This window comes from Denticeps clupeoides, chromosome 3, assembly GCF_900700375.1.
Source record: "Denticeps clupeoides chromosome 3, fDenClu1.1, whole genome shotgun sequence".
In the NCBI taxonomy this organism is placed as follows: domain Eukaryota; kingdom Metazoa; phylum Chordata; class Actinopteri; order Clupeiformes; family Denticipitidae; genus Denticeps; species Denticeps clupeoides.
In genome coordinates this window covers 779,607-797,770 of record NC_041709.1, presented here as the reverse complement: position 1 = coordinate 797,770, position 18,164 = coordinate 779,607, and the positions used below count along the sequence as shown (strand labels likewise).

General features: G+C 44.3%; 2 protein-coding genes across 2 annotated transcripts; both read left to right on the top strand.

Moving 5' to 3' along the window:
• Nucleotides 1–270: 270 nt before the first annotated feature.
• LOC114787063 (myosin heavy chain, fast skeletal muscle-like) lies at nt 271–9,656 on the top strand. Its single transcript, XM_028974810.1, has 39 exons — nt 271–485; nt 578–721; nt 798–954; nt 1,177–1,204; nt 1,317–1,431; nt 1,525–1,617; nt 1,701–1,764; nt 1,852–1,950; nt 2,031–2,134; nt 2,226–2,364; nt 2,447–2,565; nt 2,654–2,803; nt 2,879–3,049; nt 3,133–3,433; nt 3,537–3,610; nt 3,693–3,780; nt 3,969–4,086; nt 4,171–4,294; nt 4,378–4,514; nt 4,612–4,867; nt 4,955–5,197; nt 5,287–5,463; nt 5,544–5,689; nt 5,777–5,867; nt 5,944–6,333; nt 6,432–6,558; nt 6,646–6,764; nt 6,865–7,061; nt 7,146–7,329; nt 7,430–7,595; nt 7,682–7,806; nt 7,894–8,202; nt 8,283–8,486; nt 8,577–8,702; nt 8,784–8,954; nt 9,041–9,145; nt 9,232–9,327; nt 9,414–9,559; nt 9,632–9,656. The coding sequence occupies exons 1-39, from the start codon at nt 279–281 to the stop codon at nt 9,654–9,656; spliced, it is 5,835 nt and encodes a 1,944-aa protein (XP_028830643.1). The 5' UTR covers nt 271–278.
• A 555-nt stretch (nt 9,657–10,211) lies between these two features.
• On the top strand, nt 10,212–17,426 carry LOC114787060 (myosin-7-like; the record flags this gene model as incomplete). The annotated part of the gene is made up of 5 exons (XM_028974807.1): nt 10,212–10,238; nt 11,651–11,752; nt 11,839–11,934; nt 12,021–12,152; nt 17,418–17,426. Coding segments are annotated over exons 1-5 (366 nt in total), but the record flags the coding sequence as incomplete, so codon positions are not given.
• Nucleotides 17,427–18,164: the final 738 nt, after the last annotated feature.

Below are 18,164 nucleotides of genomic sequence, written 5' to 3'. Positions count from 1 at the left end.
TCATTTACTTTTCTAACTTTAAGAAAAGGTCAGACATGATTTATACAGTACTACAAATAATCAGCACCTCAATGTATCTTGCAGTGTCCTGGTAATCCATTTCTGTTTGGGGTGGAAAAGAAGGTAAGACAGTAGCAAAAAGATCAAAGAAAACTTGATTCATGATCTGTATAAAACATTTCAACTTTAAACATACACACCCCATAAACAATTTAAAAAATTTTGTTTTGTGGCTTTTTTTTAATAATTTGCAATGACACTTTCAGTAAGCTGCCACCATGAGTACGGACGCGGAGATGGCCATTTTTGGCAAGGCTGCCATTTATCTCCGTAAGCCTGAGAAGGAGAGAATCGAGGCTCAGAACAAGCCCTTCGATGCCAAGAGCGCTTGCTTTGTGGTTGATGATAAGGAGCTCTACCTGAAAGCTACAATCAAGAAGAGGGATGGTGGCAAAGTCACAGTTGAAGTTCTTACAACAAAAGAGGTAATACTTTTTACAAGACACAGGTCTTGTTTTTTGTCCAATTCACTGTTATAGAAACTTCCAATTCAATTATGTTGTCAAAATGATTTCAGGAAAAGACTGTTAAGGAGGACGATGTCACCCCAATGAATCCCCCCAAGTACGACAAAATTGAGGACATGGCCATGATGACCCACCTTAATGAAGCCTCTGTGTTGTATAACCTCAAAGAGCGTTATGCAGCATGGATGATCTACGTAAGCAATAAAAAGCTCTTTAAAATGACAACTTTCCAATGGTTCTCCTTTGTAACGCATTGCTGTCTTCCTGCAGACCTACTCTGGCCTGTTCTGTGCAACTGTGAACCCCTACAAGTGGCTCCCCGTGTACGACCCAGAGGTGGTGTCTGCCTACAGAGGCAAAAAGCGCATGGAAGCCCCACCCCACATCTTCTCTGTCTCTGACAACGCCTATCAGTCCATGCTTACTGGTGAGACTTTCAATATGACTTCCATTTTGAGGATTCATGAAATACAATATGTACTACCTCGTCTCTAAGGATGATTAACTTGAATTTACTAATTAATTTAATTGTTTTATTTGCATATCACAAGTTCATTATTGTGATTATGTAACTATTATTATTGTATGCAAGTAAGCAATTTCAGAAATATAGTTCAAAATTAAATACAATATTATGTACATCCTGCAGATAGAGAGAACCAGTCTGTCCTGATTACGTAAGTGTTAAAACCATCATTTTTCTGAACTAATGTCATGTGATTATGGCAATATTACAGCTATCGTTGTTACTCTACTTAAAAACATTCTTAAACTCTTCTTATTACCTAGTGGAGAATCCGGTGCTGGAAAGACTGTGAACACCAAGCGTGTCATCCAGTACTTTGCAACTGTTGCAGTGGCTGGTGGTGAAAAGAAAAAGGAGGCAACATCCGGCAAAATACAGGTCGGGTTCTGCAGTAAACTATCTAACCTCTTGAGATCCTTGTTTGTTTTACTTTATGGAACAAATATTAAATCGGCTTCTTATACTTTGCAGGGATCTCTGGAAGACCAGATTATTGCTGCCAACCCACTGCTGGAGGCTTATGGTAATGCCAAAACCGTCAGGAATGACAACTCCTCTCGCTTTGTAAGTAACGTTAAAGATAGAAATTAATTTCTAAATGTAAGTATGTTTGAGAAATACTGATATGGTGTTTATGTCTCATACAGGGTAAATTCATCCGAATTCACTTTGGCACCACTGGAAGACTGTCCAGTGCTGACATTGAGACTTGTACGTACTACGAAATGGCAAATTCATGCCAAAGATATCGTAATGTGAATCTGCATATATGAAATGAATCTCCTCCTCCACAAATAGATCTGCTGGAGAAGTCTAGAGTGACATTCCAGCTTCCAGATGAGAGAGGCTACCACATCTTCTACCAGATGATGACCAATGAAAAGCCTGAGCTGATTGGTAAATTTGAAAAACATGAAGAATTGTTCAATGTATCAATGCCGTTTACTTAAAGAAAGTAACACATTTTTATCCACCAGAAATGACGCTCATCACCACAAACCCCTATGACTTCCCCATGATCAGCCAGGGTCAGATCACTGTGGCCAGCATTGATGACAAAGTTGAGCTGGTTGCCACAGATGTGAGTAACAGTTCAGATTCAGAACAAAAAAAACATTTTTTACATTTGTTGATATTTTCTCTGAAATGTTCCCTGAATATTTGTGTTTTAGACTGCCATTGATATCTTGGGCTTCAGCGGTGAAGAGAAAGCTGGTATCTACAAGCTGACTGGTGCTGTGATCCATCATGGTAACATGAAGTTCAAGCAGAAGCAGCGTGAGGAGCAGGCTGAGCCTGATGGCACAGAGGGTAGGTTGGAAATAGAGAATATATTACCTGGTTTTACACGCTTTGTTGTTCTCTAGCAGTGTATTTAATATGTTTTTTGCAGTGGCTGACAAGATTGCCTACCTTATGGGCCTGAACTCAGCTGATATGCTGAAGGCTCTGTGCTACCCCAGAGTGAAGGTCGGAAATGAGTTTGTGACAAAGGGACAGACTGTTCCTCAGGTAGGTAACATGTTATAAATGATCCTTTATTTAACCAAAATGGGTTTTCCAAAACACTCAACACAACTTCATCAATTCTTCGTTTCAGGTCTTGAACTCTGTGAGCGCCCTGTCCAAGTCCGTCTATGAGAGGATGTTCTTGTGGATGGTTATCCGTATCAACCAGATGCTGGATACAAAGCAGCCAAGACAGTTCTTCATCGGTGTGCTGGATATTGCTGGTTTTGAGATTTTTGATGTAAGTATTACTAAACACATATTATTCACCACTTTCTAAACAGTACTAAACAGTTATTAATGTCTCTCTGAACAGTTCAACAGCATGGAGCAGCTGTGCATCAACTTCACCAATGAGAAACTGCAACAGTTCTTCAACCACCACATGTTCGTTCTGGAGCAAGAGGAGTACAAGAAGGAGGGAATTGACTGGGAGTTCATTGACTTCGGCATGGACTTGGCTGCTTGCATTGAACTTATTGAGAAGGTACCTTTACATTTTACTCTGTAGAAACACACAAAACAATTGTATGTGCATTCATTTCTAATGAACTCCTTACTTGCAAACAGCCCATGGGCATCTTCTCCATCCTTGAAGAGGAGTGCATGTTCCCCAAGGCCTCAGACACGTCTTTCAAGAACAAGCTGTATGACCAGCATCTTGGCAAGAACAACGCCTTCCAGAAGCCCAAGCCTGCCAAGGGCAAGGCTGAGGCCCACTTCTCACTGGTCCACTACGCTGGTACTGTGGACTACAACGTCAGTGGCTGGCTGGACAAGAACAGGGATCCACTGAACGAGTCTGTTCTTCAGCTGTACCAGAAGTCTTCAATGAAGCTGCTGCCTGTCCTCTACCCTGCTGTAGTTGAGGGTAAAGATTTTTATGTTGCAAATAATTTGTTTCTCAGATCAAACTTCTCAGACTGAAGTGTCAGTTTAATATTTTTTTTATAAATGTTAAATTTGTCTTGCAGAGAGTGGTGGTGGTGGCAAGAAGGGAGGCAAGAAGAAGGGTGGTTCCATGCAGACGGTGTCCTCACAGTTCAGGGTCAGTGGATTTAATTGATTTAGTCAGAAACCCCTCACACAGTTATGATGAATTAATGATAATGAAATAACTACACCCACAGGAGAACTTGGGCAAGCTGATGACCAACCTCAGGAGCACCCATCCCCACTTTGTGCGTTGCTTGATTCCTAATGAGTCTAAGACTCCAGGTAAAAAAAAACATTTATACACAAATATGAACTACTTCACTCTTATATAAAAACGTGTTCTCTACATGTCTTGTCTTATACTGACTAAGTGTAACAGAATCATTTAACCAAATTCAGAAACAAAACACATACACAACAAAATATATTTGATCATGGGTGTCAGTTCACTAATGCATGTTATGTACTAGGTCTGATGGAGAACTTCCTGGTTATCCACCAGCTGAGGTGTAATGGTGTCCTGGAGGGTATCAGAATCTGCAGAAAGGGATTCCCAAGCAGAATCCTCTATGGTGACTTCAAGCAGAGGTGCATAAGATCTTCCCATGGTTATATATTTCATATCATGTCTCTGAAGAACAAACTATTCTAACTATATTCTCTGTATTTCAGATACAAAGTGCTGAATGCCAGTGTTATCCCTGAAGGTCAATTTATTGACAACAAAAAAGCCTCTGAGAAACTCTTGGGGTCAATTGATGTTGATCATACTCAGTACAAGTTTGGACACACTAAGGTGATAACTCCTTCTTAGCGACTTTTTTTTACTTATACAATGAAAGTATCTCACAAAGTAACTCATGTTCACATTGTGCACAGGTGTTCTTCAAGGCTGGTCTGCTGGGTACTCTTGAGGAGATGCGAGATGAGAAACTTGCTTCCTTGGTCACAATGACTCAGGCCCTCTGCCGTGGATACCTCATGAGGAAGGAATATGTTAAGATGACAGAGAGGAGGTTTGTAACATGGATTTATATAAATCTAACAGACAGGATCTGCCTATTACACATATAATTAACGGTTATAGATGAAAACCTGTTTCTCATCACACAGAGAATCCATCTACACCATCCAGTACAACGTCCGCTCATTCATGAATGTCAAACACTGGCCATGGATGAAAGTGTACTACAAGATCAAGCCCCTCCTGAAGAGTGCTGAGACTGAGAAGGAGCTGGCCAACATGAAGGAAGATTACACCAAGTGCAAAGAAGATCTGGCAAAGGCAGAAGCCAAGAAAAAAGAGCTTGAGGAGAAGATGGTGGCACTGCTCCAGGAAAAGAATGACCTGCAGCTGCAAGTGGCATCTGTAAGTAACACTGACCAAATGGAATAAATTGATCAATACGAGTAAAGATCTCATTCTTAAGCCTGCTCATGTCCATGGTTCACCTAGGAATCTGAGAACCTCACAGATGCAGAAGAGAGATGTGAGGGACTCATTAAGAGTAAGATCCAGCTTGAGGCTAAACTCAAGGAGACCACCGAGAGACTGGAGGATGAGGAGGAGATCAATGCTGAGCTGACTGCTAAGAAGAGGAAACTTGAAGATGAGTGCTCTGAGCTGAAGAAGGACATTGATGACTTGGAACTGACCTTGGCTAAAGTGGAGAAAGAGAAACACGCCACAGAGAACAAGGTTTGTGGTTGTTAAAGGTTTACAGAAACGTACGATCCATAATTATTGAGCCTAGTCTGTATTTACCTGTTATTTCCTTCTGTGTGCAGGTGAAGAACCTGACTGAGGAGATGGCCTCTCAGGATGAGAGCATTGCTAAGCTCACAAAGGAGAAGAAAGCCCTCCAGGAATCTCATCAGCAGACTCTGGATGATCTCCAGGCAGAGGAGGACAAAGTCAACACTCTGACCAAAGCCAAGACTAAGCTTGAACAGCAAGTGGATGATGTGAGTTGTCATGAATTACAAACTTTTTACAAATACAATTCCAATTACATGAATAAACAACACATTTCATATTTATTCAGCTTGAAGGTTCCCTGGAGCAAGAAAAGAAGCTCCGAATGGACCTTGAGAGAGCCAAGAGAAAGCTTGAGGGTGACCTGAAGCTGGCCCAGGAATCCATCATGGACCTTGAAAATGACAAGCAGCAGTCTGAGGAGAAGCTGAAGAAGTATGGAAATGTCAACATTTATCTCTACATTAATCTAACAAGTGAAGAGTATCATTTTGTTAAACTTCTTTGAAATGCTTCTCACAGGAAGGACTTTGAAACAAGCCAACTTCTGAGCAAGATTGAGGATGAGCAATCTTTGGGTGCTCAGCTTCAGAAGAAGATCAAGGAGCTTCAGGTAATGTAATGTTGATAGAGTTTTAGAATAATTTCTGATTTGGATTCTATCTAATTTATGCTGACTGCGTTTTCAGGCTCGCATTGAAGAACTGGAAGAAGAAATTGAGGCTGAGCGTGCTGCTCGTGCCAAGGTTGAGAAGCAGAGAGCTGATCTCTCCAGGGAACTTGAGGAGATCAGTGAGAGGCTTGAGGAGGCTGGTGGAGCCACTGCTGCTCAAATCGAGATGAACAAGAAGCGTGAGGCTGAGTTCCAGAAGCTGCGCCGTGACCTTGAGGAGTCCACCCTGCAGCATGAAGCCACCGCGGCAGCTCTGCGCAAGAAGCAGGCCGACAGCGTGGCAGAGCTGGGAGAGCAGATCGACAACCTCCAGCGTGTCAAGCAGAAGCTTGAGAAGGAGAAGAGTGAATTCAAGATGGAGATTGATGATCTCTCCAGCAACATGGAGGCTGTTGCTAAAGCTAAGGTTGGAAAATGTACTTACTCCTTTTACACCGTTACAGTTCTCATCAAAAACATCATTAACAGAGAAATTATATTTTCTTCTTCACATGACACTACCAGGCAAATCTTGAGAAGATGTGCCGTACTCTTGAGGACCAACTTAGTGAAATTAAGTCTAAGAACGATGAGAACCTTCGTCAGCTCAATGACCTCAGTGCCCAAAAAGCAAGACTTCAGACTGAAAATGGTGAGTGTAAAAATATTGTTATGTCTTAGTTTACCCTGATTCATGGTGAATCTACACATTCATACTAATTCACTTCTTTTAAACCAGGTGAGTTTGGCCGTCAACTTGAAGAGAAAGAGGCTCTTGTTTCTCAGCTGACGAGGGGCAAACAGGCCTTCACTCAACAAATTGAAGAGCTGAAGAGGCAGACTGAGGAGGAAGTCAAGGTAATGTACTGCTGTAAAGAAAAGGATGAATATTTCACTAGCAGAGGAATATTTAAGATTATGCCAGATTATGGAACATTACATCTTCCTATTTTTACAGGCCAAGAATGCCCTGGCTCATGCTGTGCAGTCTGCCCGCCACGACTGTGACCTTCTCAGGGAGCAGTTTGAGGAGGAGCAGGAAGCAAAGGCTGAGCTGCAGCGTGGAATGTCCAAGGCCAACAGCGAAGTTGCTCAGTGGAGAACCAAATATGAAACTGATGCCATCCAGCGCACTGAGGAGCTTGAGGAATCCAAGTATGAAGCAGACAGAGGAAAAGATTTTAATTTGAAGAATATTTGCACTTGAAGTCTATACTCAAATCTACACTCATTCACCAGGAAGAAGCTGGCCCAGCGTCTCCAGGAGGCTGAGGAGCAGATCGAGGCTGTGAACTCCAAGTGTGCCTCTCTGGAGAAGACCAAGCAGAGACTCCAGGGTGAGGTGGAGGACCTCATGATTGATGTTGAGAGGGCCAACGCCCTGGCTGCCAACCTTGACAAGAAGCAGAGAAACTTTGACAAGGTAATGGATTTCATTTTGGTTTCTGTAATAAGACAGTCATCAGCATTCCAGATTATGGAGCAATTGGTGAAAATCTGCTCTTAAATGTTATTTAATACAGGTTCTGGCAGAATGGAAGCAGAAATATGAGGAGGGCCAGGCAGAGCTGGAGGGTGCCCAGAAGGAGGCTCGCTCTCTGAGCACTGAGCTGTTCAAGATGAAGAACTCTTATGAGGAGGCTCTGGATCAACTGGAGACTCTGAAGAGAGAAAATAAGAATCTGCAGCGTAAGTTGCAAAAAGTGACTTTTTACTCCCTTATTGGTATTTTACTTCTACCTGCTTTCTAAACCGTTTCATAATGTCTTCAACAGAGGAGATTGCTGACCTGACTGAACAGATTGGTGAGACTGGCAAGAGCATTCATGAGCTGGAGAAAGCAAAGAAGGCCGTGGAGACTGAGAAGTCAGAGATCCAGACTGCCCTTGAGGAAGCTGAGGTAAACTTCTACCACAATGCATAAATGTGTCTTTCCAGATGAATATGCTGCATTTGCCCACATATTACTTCATGGTTGGCTTAACAGGGAACCCTTGAGCATGAGGAAGCCAAGATTCTCCGTGTCCAGCTGGAGTTGAACCAGGTCAAGGGTGAAGTTGACAGGAAGCTGGCAGAGAAGGATGAGGAGATGGAGCAGATTAAGAGGAACAGCCAGAGGGTCATTGACTCCATGCAGAGCACTCTGGACTCTGAGGTCAGGAGCAGGAATGATGCCCTCAGAATCAAGAAGAAGATGGAGGGAGACCTCAATGAGATGGAGATTCAGTTGAGCCACGCTAATCGCCAGGCTTCTGAGGCACAGAAACAGCTCAGGAATCTGCAGGGACAGCTCAAGGTATGTAAACTTCATCATTGTTTCCAGAGTATATTTAAAATGTCTGCAGAAGCTTCACATTCTGGTGTTCTACCTATCAGGATGCTCAGCTGCAGCTTGATGATGCTGTTAGAGGACAGGAGGACATGAAGGAACAGGTTGCCATGGTTGATCGCAGGAACACCCTGATGCTGGCTGAGATCGAAGAGCTGAGAGCTGCTCTGGAACAGACAGAGAGAGGCCGCAAAGTGGCTGAGCAGGAGCTGGTTGATGCCAGTGAGCGTGTTGGACTTCTTCACTCTCAGGTACTTTCTTGGTTTCAAGTTGTGGCAAACCACATGTCAGTATCTAGAATGATCAACTAACATTCCATGTCTCCAAATGTGTGGTCCTAGAACACTAGCCTTTTGAACACCAAGAAGAAGCTGGAAGGTGATCTGGTTCAGATCCAGAGTGAAGTGGAGGACACAGTTCAGGAAGCCAGGAATGCTGAGGAGAAGGCCAAGAAAGCCATCACTGATGTAGGACATAATCTTTTGTATTTTTAAAATATGATTTCAATTTCAACTTTAGTAAAAAATGTACTCATCCTAATCTTCCAGGCTGCCATGATGGCTGAGGAGCTGAAGAAGGAGCAGGACACCAGTGCTCATCTGGAGAGGATGAAGAAGAACCTGGAGGTCACAGTAAAGGACCTGCAGCACCGCCTGGATGAGGCTGAGAATCTGGCCATGAAGGGTGGCAAGAAACAACTGCAGAAACTGGAGTCAAGGGTGAGCTGCTGATTTAAGGATCACCTGAATGTGACACCAACATGTCCTCAGAAGCAGAGGTAACTGATTCAGTTCATTCTCTGAAGGTACGTGAGCTGGAAGGTGAGGTTGAAACTGAACAGAGACGTGGAGTAGATGCTGTTAAGGGAGTCCGCAAATATGAGAGGAGAGTGAAGGAGCTCACTTATCAGGTACGAAATCCACACATGGACTTTATTCACATGGAACACATTTAATCACACCAGACCCAGTTAACCAAGTTTCATATTTCCTCTAGACTGAAGAGGATAAGAAGAACATCAACAGACTGCAGGATCTGGTTGACAAACTGCAGCTGAAGGTCAAGGCCTACAAGAGGCAGGCTGAGGAAGCTGTAAGTCAAGATTTACTTTCATATATTTCATGTCTCAATGAATGCAGCTTTTTAAATCAAAATTAAATAACTGTATTTAATTCCAGGAGGAACAAGCCAATTCCCACTTGTCCAAGTTCAGGAAGGTGCAGCATGAGCTGGAGGAGGCTGAGGAGCGTGCTGACATTGCAGAGTCCCAGGTTAACAAGCTGAGGGCCAAGAGTCGTGATGCTGGCAAGGTAATTAAAATGTTGTATTTTTTTAAAATCCATGATATTCCTTTTAATGAAGTTCATTAACACATTTCTTATCTTTTGTTTTAAAGGGCAAAGAGGCTGCTGAATAAATGACCATTAACAAGGTTTTTTTACATGTCACATAAAATGAATGACTATGTAACTTAAATAAAGCATTGTTATGTATACAGTTTTGTTTGTGCTTCTTTCAGAATCTCTATTGAAATGCAACATGATATGGCTTTGTCACCTAGTTAATGCCAATTGAGTTTGATCAAACCTTTTGCTTCCTACCATGCCACAGAGTCCTACTTTTATAGCCTTCAGGTTGTGGCTGATTGTAATAGTTTTTCACTAATTTGTGAAAGATTCATTCTTCAAGTGGACTGAGAGTATTATAGTATTCCTATTATTGTTTTCATGTTCCAATGCACAAATATTTAAGTACTTACATTCAAAAATTTCAATGCCCATGTCAAGTCCACAAGTCAGACAAAAACCCCACAGCGGTCTGTGTCTATGATCTGTTTGTGTGTCTGTCTTTCTCTCTCTCCCTCTCTCTCTGTAATGTTGTAGTGTGTGATTCAGTCAGTGTGACATTAGTCTATGATTGGACTCCTCCACCTACCTGTCGTGATTGGTGGGCTGTAATAGGGCAGAAGGCTCAAAATGGCATCTGTTTGTGAACAGAAGAGAGTAGTGGTGTGAAGCGAGAATTAAGTGGTAAGAAGCGAAGGAATGTGACCAAAATACAAGAAAAGAACAGAGACATAATCACAACTCATCTGACCAGAACTGCTTTTGTCTGTTTATATACATTGTTTGTAATAAACAGTTAAGTGCAATTGTGTGGAGTTTCTGCTCCCTTTATCCCATTTGCTATGTCCCTGACCCTAGACCAGAAATAAAACAAATTTAGGGGGCTCGTCCGGGATTTCAAAGTCAAGTCAAAGTCAACTTTATTGTCAATTCTGCCACATGTACAGGACATACAGAGAATTGAAATTGCGTTACTCTCAGACCCATGGTGCAACATTAAAATACAAACAGTAACATTAAATACAACACATAACATTAAATACAACAATAACATTAAATACAAAGGTATAACAATAAGCATAATATAAAATTTAAAAACACAAAAAACACAAAAAACACAAGTAAGGGCACATGGTGGAGAGTGCAAACCATGTAAACAATGTAAACAATGTAGTGCATCAGAGCTTGTAAAGTGTAAAAGTGTCAGAGCAGTCTTGTAACTGACTATGAGTAGTAGGATATCGTATAATCACGTTGTAAGTCGCTCTGGATAAGGGCGTCTGCCAAATGCCTTAAATGTAAATGTGTAGGCTGTGGACCTCGCCAGCTGTTCTCACCTGGATAAGTAGGAGTTTTGTCTGCCTATGTGGGTTTTCTTGCAAACTCTGTTTAGGTAGAGCTGTCCAGCTGGATTCTGTCTTGAGTGGGTCCTTCCAACGGACGCTGTTTTTAATGTTTGTTTATTGTTTTATCATTTTTTTTTTCGACACTTTGCGCCGAGTGTTTCTGTCTCAGTTGCGAGCTTTGTGTTTAAAGGTGCCTAAAACCAGTTACTTCCATGAAGACTAGCTAGAGGGTGCCGGTGAGGTCGGCTGCCATGGCGACGGCTCCAACCAAGTTTAGTTTGTTTTTGTTTTTTAAACCCACTTTTAACAACCCTACACCGGCAAATCTACCACCATGCAACGCATTAAATACAGTAGAGACACTCTTGTTTCTATTAGTATACAATGCACTTACAATACAAAGACTTTGACTGCTTTTCCGGATCCCAGCTGGCCGAGTGAAATCCTGAGGAAGAACAAAGGACGCGACGCGTCCCGGGGGAAACGAGCCGGCGTCAGGAACAGGCTGAGGGCCCGTGCACACAGCACACCTCTGCCTAGCATCCTGCTCGCCAATGTCCATTCACTGGAGAACAAGCTCGATGACCTCAGGGCCAGGGTAAAGTTCCAGAGAGACATCCGGGACTGCAACCTCCTCTGCTTCACCGAGACATGGCTGAACCCAGCGGTGCCGGACCACGCCATCCAGCCGGCCGAGTTCTTCTCGGTCCACCGCATGGACAGGATACGCGACTCGGGGAAGACACGGGGAAGCGGAGACGTGGAGTAGATGCTGTTAAGGGAGTCCGCAAATATGAGAGGAGAGTGAAGGAGCTCACTTATCAGGTACGAAATCCACACATGGACTTTATTCACATGGAACACATTTAATCACACCAGACCCAGTTAACCAAGTTTCATATTTCCTCTAGACTGAAGAGGATAAGAAGAACATCAACAGACTGCAGGATCTGGTTGACAAACTGCAGCTGAAGGTCAAGGCCTACAAGAGGCAGGCTGAGGAAGCTGTAAGTCAAGATTTACTTTCATATATTTCATGTCTCAATGAATGCAGCTTTTTAAATCAAAATTAAATAACTGTATTTAATTCCAGGAGGAACAAGCCAATTCCCACTTGTCCAAGTTCAGGAAGGTGCAGCATGAGCTGGAGGAGGCTGAGGAGCGTGCTGACATTGCAGAGTCCCAGGTTAACAAGCTGAGGGCCAAGAGTCGTGATGCTGGCAAGGTAATTAAAATGTTGTATTTTTTTAAAATCCATGATATTCCTTTTAATGAAGTTCATTAACACATTTCTTATCTTTTGTTTTAAAGGGCAAAGAGGCTGCTGAATAAATGACCATTAACAAGGTTTTTTTACATGTCACATAAAATGAATGACTATGTAACTTAAATAAAGCATTGTTATGTATACAGTTTTGTTTGTGCTTCTTTCAGAATCTCTATTGAAATGCAACATGATATGGCTTTGTCACCTAGTTAATGCCAATTGAGTTTGATCAAACCTTTTGCTTCCTACCATGCCACAGAGTCCTACTTTTTATAGCCTTCAGGTTGTGGCTGATTGTAATAGTTTTTCACTAATTTGTGAAAGATTCATTCTTCAAGTGGACTGAGAGTATTATAGTATTCCTATTATTGTTTTCATGTTCCAATGCACAAATATTTAAGTACTTACATTCAAAAATTTCAATGCCCATGTCAAGTCCACAAGTCAGACAAAAACCCCACAGCGGTCTGTGTCTATGATCTGTTTGTGTGTCTGTCTTTCTCTCTCTCCCTCTCTCTCTGTAATGTTGTAGTGTGTGATTCAGTCAGTGTGACATTAGTCTATGATTGGACTCCTCCACCTACCTGTCGTGATTGGTGGGCTGTAATAGGGCAGAAGGCTCAAAATGGCATCTGTTTGTGAACAGAAGAGAGTAGTGGTGTGAAGCGAGAATTAAGTGGTAAGAAGCGAAGGAATGTGACCAAAATACAAGAAAAGAACAGAGACATAATCACAACTCATCTGACCAGAACTGCTTTTGTCTGTTTATATACATTGTTTGTAATAAACAGTTAAGTGCAATTGTGTGGAGTTTCTGCTCCCTTTATCCCATTTGCTATGTCCCTGACCCTAGACCAGAAATAAAACAAATTTAGGGGGCTCGTCCGGGATTTCAAAGTCAAGTCAAAGTCAACTTTATTGTCAATTCTGCCACATGTACAGGACATACAGAGAATTGAAATTGCGTTACTCTCAGACCCATGGTGCAACATTAAAATACAAACAGTAACATTAAATACAACACATAACATTAAATACAACAATAACATTAAATACAAAGGTATAACAATAAGCATAATATAAAATTTAAAAACACAAAAAACACAAAAAACACAAGTAAGGGCACATGGTGGAGAGTGCAAACCATGTAAACAATGTAAACAATGTAGTGCATCAGAGCTTGTAAAGTGTAAAAGTGTCAGAGCAGTCTTGTAACTGACTATGAGTAGTAGGATATCGTATAATCACGTTATAAGTCGCTCTGGATAAGGGCGTCTGCCAAATGCCTTAAATGTAAATGTGTAGGCTGTGGACCTCGCCAGCTGTTCTCACCTGGATAAGTAGGAGTTTTGTCTGCCTATGTGGGTTTTCTTGCAAACTCTGTTTAGGTAGAGCTGTCCAGCTGGATTCTGTCTTGAGTGGGTCCTTCCAACGGACGCTGTTTTTAATGTTTGTTTATTGTTTTATCATTTTTTTTTTTCGACACTTTGCGCCGAGTGTTTCTGTCTCAGTTGCGAGCTTTGTGTTTAAAGGTGCCTAAAACCAGTTACTTCCATGAAGACTAGCTAGAGGGTGCCGGTGAGGTCGGCTGCCATGGCGACGGCTCCAACCAAGTTTAGTTTGTTTTTGTTTTTTAAACCCACTTTTAACAACCCTACACCGGCAAATCTACCACCATGCAACGCATTAAATACAGTAGAGACACTCTTGTTTCTATTAGTATACAATGCACTTACAATACAAAGACTTTGACTGCTTTTCCGGATCCCAGCTGGCCGAGTGAAATCCTGAGGAAGAACAAAGGACGCGACGCGTCCCGGGGGAAACGAGCCGGCGTCAGGAACAGGCTGAGGGCCCGTGCACACAGCACACCTCTGCCTAGCATCCTGCTCGCCAATGTCCATTCACTGGAGAACAAGCTCGATGACCTCAGGGCCAGGGTAAAGTTCCAGAGAGACATCCGGGACTGCAACCTCCTCTGCTTCACCGAGACATGGCTGAACCCAGCGGTGCCGGACCACGCCATCCAGCCGGCCGAGTTCTTCTCGGTCCACCGCATGGACAGGATACGCGACTCGGGGAAGACACGGGGAAGCGGAGTGTGTTTGATGGTAAATAGCAACTGGTGCAATTCCATTGTCCCCCTCACACATTCGTGCTCGCCGATTCTGGAACTATTGTCCATCAAGTGTCGTCCCTTTTACCTTCCTCGGGAGTTCACATCGGTCATAATCAGCGCCGCTTACATTCCGCCAAAAGCGGACACGGACACTGCCTTATGCAAACTGCAGGAGGCGCTCACACAGCACTAAACACAGCACTGGGATGCTGCGCTCATTGTGGCAGGAGATTTTAATAATGCCAGCCTCAAACGCGCCGCGCCGAATTTTCATCAGCACATCACCTGCCCCACCAGGGGCGAAAGGACACTGGACCATTGCTACACGACAATAAAGGACGGATACAGGGCACAATCTCGTCCACCATTTGGAAAATCCGACCACACCGCCATCTTCCTCATGCCTAAATACAAACAAAGGCTTAAACAGGAAGTTCCGGTTCAGAGGGAGGTGGCACGCTGGATGGACCAATCGGTGGCCGCTCTTCAGGATGCACTGGATGACGCAGACTGGGACATGTTCCAGAGTAGTTCCGGAAACATCAGTGAGTTTGTGGAAGCAGTTGTGAGTTTCATTGGGAAACTAACGGACGACACCATTCAGAAAACGATCATCAGAGCGTTTCCCAACCAGAAGCCGTGGGTGGATAAAACCATCCGCGACGCTCTGAAATCTCGCACCGCGACCTATAATGCGGGGCTCGCTTCCGGGGACATGGAACCATACAAGGCTGCATCATACAGTGTCAGGAAAGCGGTGAAGGAGGCGCAGCAGCGCTACGGGAAGAAACTGGAGTCACAACTCTAACAGAATGATTCTAGAAGCCTGTGGCGGGGACTACGGACACTAACGGACTATAAAGCACCAACATCCGGTACGACGAACGCGGATGTGTCTCTGGCAGACGAGCTAAATACATTCTATGCTCGCTTCGAGGCTGCAGCTAAAGGCGCTAGCAATGCTACGGCTAGCGGCTCCAACAGCTGCAGACGGGAGGACACTGCCAGCACCGAGAACGCTTTAGTCATCACCGAGCATGACGTGAGGAGAGCCTTCAAGAGAGTGAACACCAGGAAGGCAGCAGGACCAGACGGCATCTCGGGGAGAATCCTCAGAGCCTGCGCGGACCAGCTAGCACCTGTGTTTACAGAAATATTCAACCTCTCTCTATCTCAGTCGGTGATCCCTACATCCTTCAAGGAGTCCATCATTGTTCCGGTCCCCAAGAAAACCCATCCTGCCTCCCTCAACAACTACCGCCCTGTAGCCCTCACCTCAGTAGTGATGAAGATCTTTGAACGGCTGGTCAGAGACTTCATCATTTCTTCACTACCAGACAAACCCGACCCACTACAGTTTGCGTATCGTCCCAACCGATCCACAGATGATGCCATATCACATCTCCTCCATACTGCACTCACCCACCTGGACACTCGGAAGGGAAATTATGTTAAAATGCTCTTCATTGACTACAGTTCAGCATTTAACACAATAATCCATTCCACACTCACCACCAAGCTGGAGCACCTGGGACTCAGCTCATCTCTCTCTGTCAGTGGATCTCCAACTTCCTTACCGGGAGACCACAGGCAGTAAGGATGGGTGGACATGTCTCAACCTCCATCACCATCAGCACTGGAGCCCCCCAGGGCTGCGTTTTGAGCCCCCTGCTGTACTCCCTGTACACATACGACTGTACAGCCACTACTAACTCCACCACCATCATCAAGTTTGCTGACGACACTGTCGTGGTGGGCCTGATCTCTGACAACGACGAGACGGCCTACCTGGAGGAGGTTGGAAATCTGATGAACTGGTGCCAGAGAAACAATCTCCACCTGAACGTCAGCAAGACAAAGGAGTTAATAGTGGACTTCAGTACAAAGCAGGAGAGGACCTACCAGACACCTGTCATCAACAGGAGCCCAGTGGAGAGAGTGGACAGCTTCCGTTACCTCGGAGTTAACATAACGCAGGACCTGTCATGGTCCAGTCACATCAACACCGTGGTGAAAAAGGCCCGGCAGCGTCTTTACCACCTCAGACGCCTGAGAGACTTCAGACTGCCCTCCAAGGTGCTCAGGAACTTCTACTCCTGCACCATAGAGAGCATCCTGATGGGAAATATCTCAACCTGGTTCGGGAACAGCACCATGAAGGACAGGTGAGCCCTACAGAGGGTGGTTCGATCAGCCGAACGAATCATCCGTACCAAGCTCCCTGACCTTCAATCTATCTACAGCAAACGGTGCTGCACCAGGGCCAGGAAGATAGTGAAGGACCTCACCCACCCCAACAATGGACTCTTCTCTCTGCTGCGATCAGGGAAGCGCTTTCGCTCCCTGAAGTCCAACACAGAGAGAATGAGGATGTCACGTCCATGCGGGCATGACGCGGCGGGTGAACGGAGAGCAGGATGAAGAGTGACGAGGAATGACGAGGAATGAAGGACGCTTTCACCTGACATCACGAAACCGGGGTTTAATGGTGAAGCACAGGACAGGGGAGACATCCGAGACGTAGACACTGGTGAACACGGAACATAACTTTAAAGACCTGACAGCGGACAGAAACGAACAGGGCAGATTTATACAATTAACACAGGTGAAAACGATTAGGGAACATTACACATGACGACAATGAAACTCCGGTCCGGATCCTGGACCGGAGTAACCCCCATTTCGGACCGGATCCTGACAGAATCCCCCCTTTTATGGCACGACACCTGGCGGGCCAGACGAAGCGGTCCATGAAGGAGGGAGGAAAGTCCAAAGACAGAGTCTGAATGGTTCGAGTGGACAAGGTGAATCGAGTGGAATCGATTCGCGTGAACAAGGATAGAAAGGATGAGATGAACAGGGAGGAATGATAAATGACTGAATGAATGAATGGTCCGGTATTCCCGATGGACGAGCGGCGGCTGTCCAGCGCAGACGGCTTCGGGCCAGTTTGGTACCGGCACCTCGTCCGCCGTCAACATGAGACCGCCGCTCCCTGTCAGTCTCCGGCTCGCCCCGCTGAATGGCCGCTCCTCACCTTCAACGCCGCCAGACACGGGACTGAGAGGCAGGGGTCGGGACCCTGCTGAATGAAGCCATGGAAGGCCAGGGACAAGGAAACCGGGGTTTAATGGTGAAGCACAGGACAGGGGAGACATCCGAGACGTAGACACTGGTGAACACGGAACATAACTTTAAAGACCTGACAGCGGACAGAAACGAACAGGGCAGCTTTATACAATTAACACAGGTGAAAACGATTAGGGAACGTTACACATGACAACAATGAAACTCCGGTCCGGATCCTGGACCGGAGTAACCCCCATTTCGGACTGGATCCTGACAGAGGAGGAGCTTCTTCCCGCAGGCTGTCCAAGCTCTCAACAATAGTACATAGAACTCATGCACTTTCACCTCCAATCACTCCGGACTCTTTTGCACAAAATCACTTTGCACAAAACCACTTTGCACAAAATGACTCTGCGCTTTTTACCTTACTGCTCTTTTTTTATGGCTCTTTTTCTCTTTTCTTTAAACATTGAAAAAAAACTGTAACTCATTTGCACACCTTCACCCTACCAGTTACACATATTTTATGTTAAAGACGTAAAAGTGTAATATTTGGTTATGTTTGCAATATTTGCATATTGGTTCATTGTTTACTTGCAACATTTGCAATACTGTGGTCTGTAGCAGTCGCAAAAAACATTTCACTGCACATCATACCGTGTATGACTGTGTATGTGACAAATAAAATTTGAATTTGAATTTGAGATAGATCTCAGTTCCCTGACTGTTTTGGTCAGTTAGGAGTTCCTAGAATCTCGCAGTAGCAGACTGACTTTGGTAAA